Raw genomic sequence first — 2,928 nt, 5'->3', positions numbered from 1 at the left:
TGAGATTTCCATATCTCTGCTTATATTACCCATCTGTAATTGCATATTAACTATGTTTTTCATTAGAGTCACAAGCATAGTAATCATAGTTATTTTAAGTTGCCTATCGGCTCATTCTAAACTCTACATTATACCTAAGTCTGGCTCAGATGAGTCTTTTGTCTTTTCAAACTGGTTTCTTGCCATTTAGCATGACTTGTAACTTTGTTGTTAGAAGCCCAATGTGATATCATAGTAACTCAAGTTCCTAGGTAATAGAAACTGAGATAAATAGGACTTTAATGAAGGGGGGGCTGTATTCAATGTTTGCTGTAGCTGTAGGGACCAGAGATTTCAACTTCCTCTAGTGTCCTTATTTTGGCCTCCCTTACTGTCTTTGGGTTTCCATATGAGTTTCTTTCTTTTTTTTTTAGCAAGAAACTGACACTTTTTATACAATTAGTTTTATCTCTCTCTCTCTCTCTCTCTCTATCTATCTATATCTATCTATCTATCTATTTTATTTTTGGCTGCGTTGAGTCTTCATTGATGCGTGTGGGCTTTTTTTGTTGCGGTGAGTGGGGGCTACTCTTCATTGTGGTGCACGTGTTTCTCATTACGGTGGCTTCTCTGTTGTGCAGCCCAGGTTGTAGGTGCGTGGGCTTCAGTAGTTGTGGTGCATGGGCTCAGTAGTTGTGGCACATGGGCTTAGTTGCTCTGTGGCATGTGGGATTTTCCCAGATGAGGGATCGAACCAATGTCCCCTGCACTGGCAGGTGGATTCTAAACCACTGCACCACCAGGAGAGTCCCTCCATATGAGTTTCTTCTTAAATAGAGTCAGTGACTTACAGTTCCTTCAGCTGTAATCCACTGTTATTATACAGAACCACTGTTGGCATGGTGGTAAGGTATGGAGTAAGAGAATTGTGTATTCTCTTTGTGAGCCTATGTCACTTTACAAGGTATTTATTGGTTTTTTTTCCATTTGTAGATGAGACAGTAAGGTATAGGGGTCTGGATTTGGGTAAATATCTTTCCTTCAGGTAGAATAAGGCTCTGGTAAAGAATGTTCCCCTGCACAGTAGGCCTTTTTATGGAGGGTACTCTGCATGCATTTAAAAATACCTAAGTTTCCCTTTTTTCTTCCAGAAACAGAAGATTTTTCTTGTTTCTTTACTTTGACAGCATGGTGCATTTATTGGAGGTATAATCTATGTTAAATGTAGAGAACCAGGACTTCAGCCCTTATGAGTTTTTTTGTTCTCCTGGTAGTCCACACTCAGTCACTAGCAATTTGTCAAAATTAACATTCAACTGTTCCTACCAATTTATGGCTCCAGTGGCTTCTGCTCTATGCAAATTGATATCAACTCTAATTTTCTGCATTCACCTGTATCTCCACATTTTAGGGGTGGTAATTTTCCTGTGACCTCAATTCTCTGGTAAGTCCAAGAAAAGTCATTTATATTCAGTTTGTTCAGTTTTTATCTTCTAGTAAGATTGGAGTGATACTTCTAAGCCCTTTATATGTTAAAGCTGAAATCAGAAGTCCAGATTAACTTTTAAAAATATTTTGTTTTGAAATAAATTTTAATTTACAGGAGAATTTCAAAGATAGTATGGTGTTCACATGTACACTTCACCTAGCTTCTACTAATGTTAACCTCTTATATTTACTGTGGTATGATAATCAAAACTAAAGAATGCACATTGGTCAAATACTACTAACTTAACTAGAAACTTCGTTCAATTTCTCCAGTTTTTCTACTAAAGTTCTTTTTCTATTTCAGTATCTAATTCAGGAACCTATATATTTATTCATGAAGTAGCCTTAGCCTCCTCCACCATCACTTCAAAGAACTAGGTGGCCTAGGGTGTCCCCTTGTAACTGGTGTCCAGGTGTCTGGGGAACTCACCTTCTAGCTTCTTCTTAAGCTGACGATACTTGTATTTGTAGCCTTAAGAGTCACAATAAATCACCCTGAAATTGAGAACTATGATTTAGGATCAAAACATTTGCTAAGAAAGGATAGAAATCAGAGAAGTTTGTGTTCATTGGGAGTCTGTATGTTTATTTAGTTTTTTAAATGGTGAATTTTATGTTCTTTGAATTTTTTTTACATCTTTATTGGAGTATAATTGCTCCAATTGTGTTAGTTTCTGCTGTACAACAAAGTGAATCAGCTATATGTATACATATATCCCATATACTTTCCCTCTTGAATATTCCTCCCACCCTCCCTATTTCACACTTCTAGGTCATCACAAAGCATCAAGCTGATCTCCTTGTGCTATGCAGCAGCTTCCCACTAGCTATTTTAGTTTGGTAGTGTATATATGTCAACGTTACTCTCTCACATCGTCCCAGCTTCCCCTTCCCCTACACCCAGTCCTCAAGTCTCTTCTCTACATCTGCATCTTTATTACTGCCCTGCCACTAGGTTCATCAGTACCATTTTTTTAGATTCTATATATATGTGTTAGCATACGGTATTTGCTTTTCTCTTTCTGACTTACTTCACTCTGTATGACAGACTCTAGGTATGTTTAGTTTTATAAGAAAGTTCTAAACTGTTTTCCAGAATGGCTGTAGCATTTTAAATTCCCATCTGTAATGTATGAATCATACTGTTTACCTTCATCCCTGCCAACATTAATGTCACAACTATTTATTTTAGCTATTCTGATAACCATATAGTGATATTTCATTGTAGTTTTAATTTGAATTTCCTTTATGGCTAATGATATTGAATACATTTTCATGTTCTTATTTGCCATCTTTATATCCCCTTCAGTAAAATAGGTGTTCTTTTCTTTTTTTTATATATTTTCTAATTGTAATGTTTGGGACTTTTTTAAAGTTGAATTTTTAGAGTTCATTATATATTCAACATAACCATCCTTTTTTGAATATATGGTTTGTAAACTTTTCTTTCTCTTTGTAGTA

General features: G+C 36.1%; 1 protein-coding gene across 1 annotated transcript; it reads right to left on the bottom strand.

Annotated features, from left to right (window-relative positions):
- Positions 1–1,799: 1,799 nt before the first annotated feature.
- On the bottom strand, positions 1,800–1,997 carry SELENOW (selenoprotein W). Its single transcript, XM_029240188.1, is given in 1 exon segment — positions 1,800–1,997. A coding segment is annotated over 1 exon segment (198 nt).
- Between the last annotated feature and the right edge of the window lie 931 nt (positions 1,998–2,928).

The sequence above is a fragment of the Monodon monoceros genome, unplaced genomic scaffold, assembly GCF_005190385.1.
Source record: "Monodon monoceros isolate NGI ecotype Baffin Bay Population unplaced genomic scaffold, NGI_Narwhal_1 Super_Scaffold_22, whole genome shotgun sequence".
Taxonomy (NCBI): Eukaryota; Metazoa; Chordata; class Mammalia; order Artiodactyla; family Monodontidae; genus Monodon; species Monodon monoceros.
Note: the sequence above shows the minus strand (reverse complement) of the source record. Positions and strands in the feature narration are given on the sequence as shown.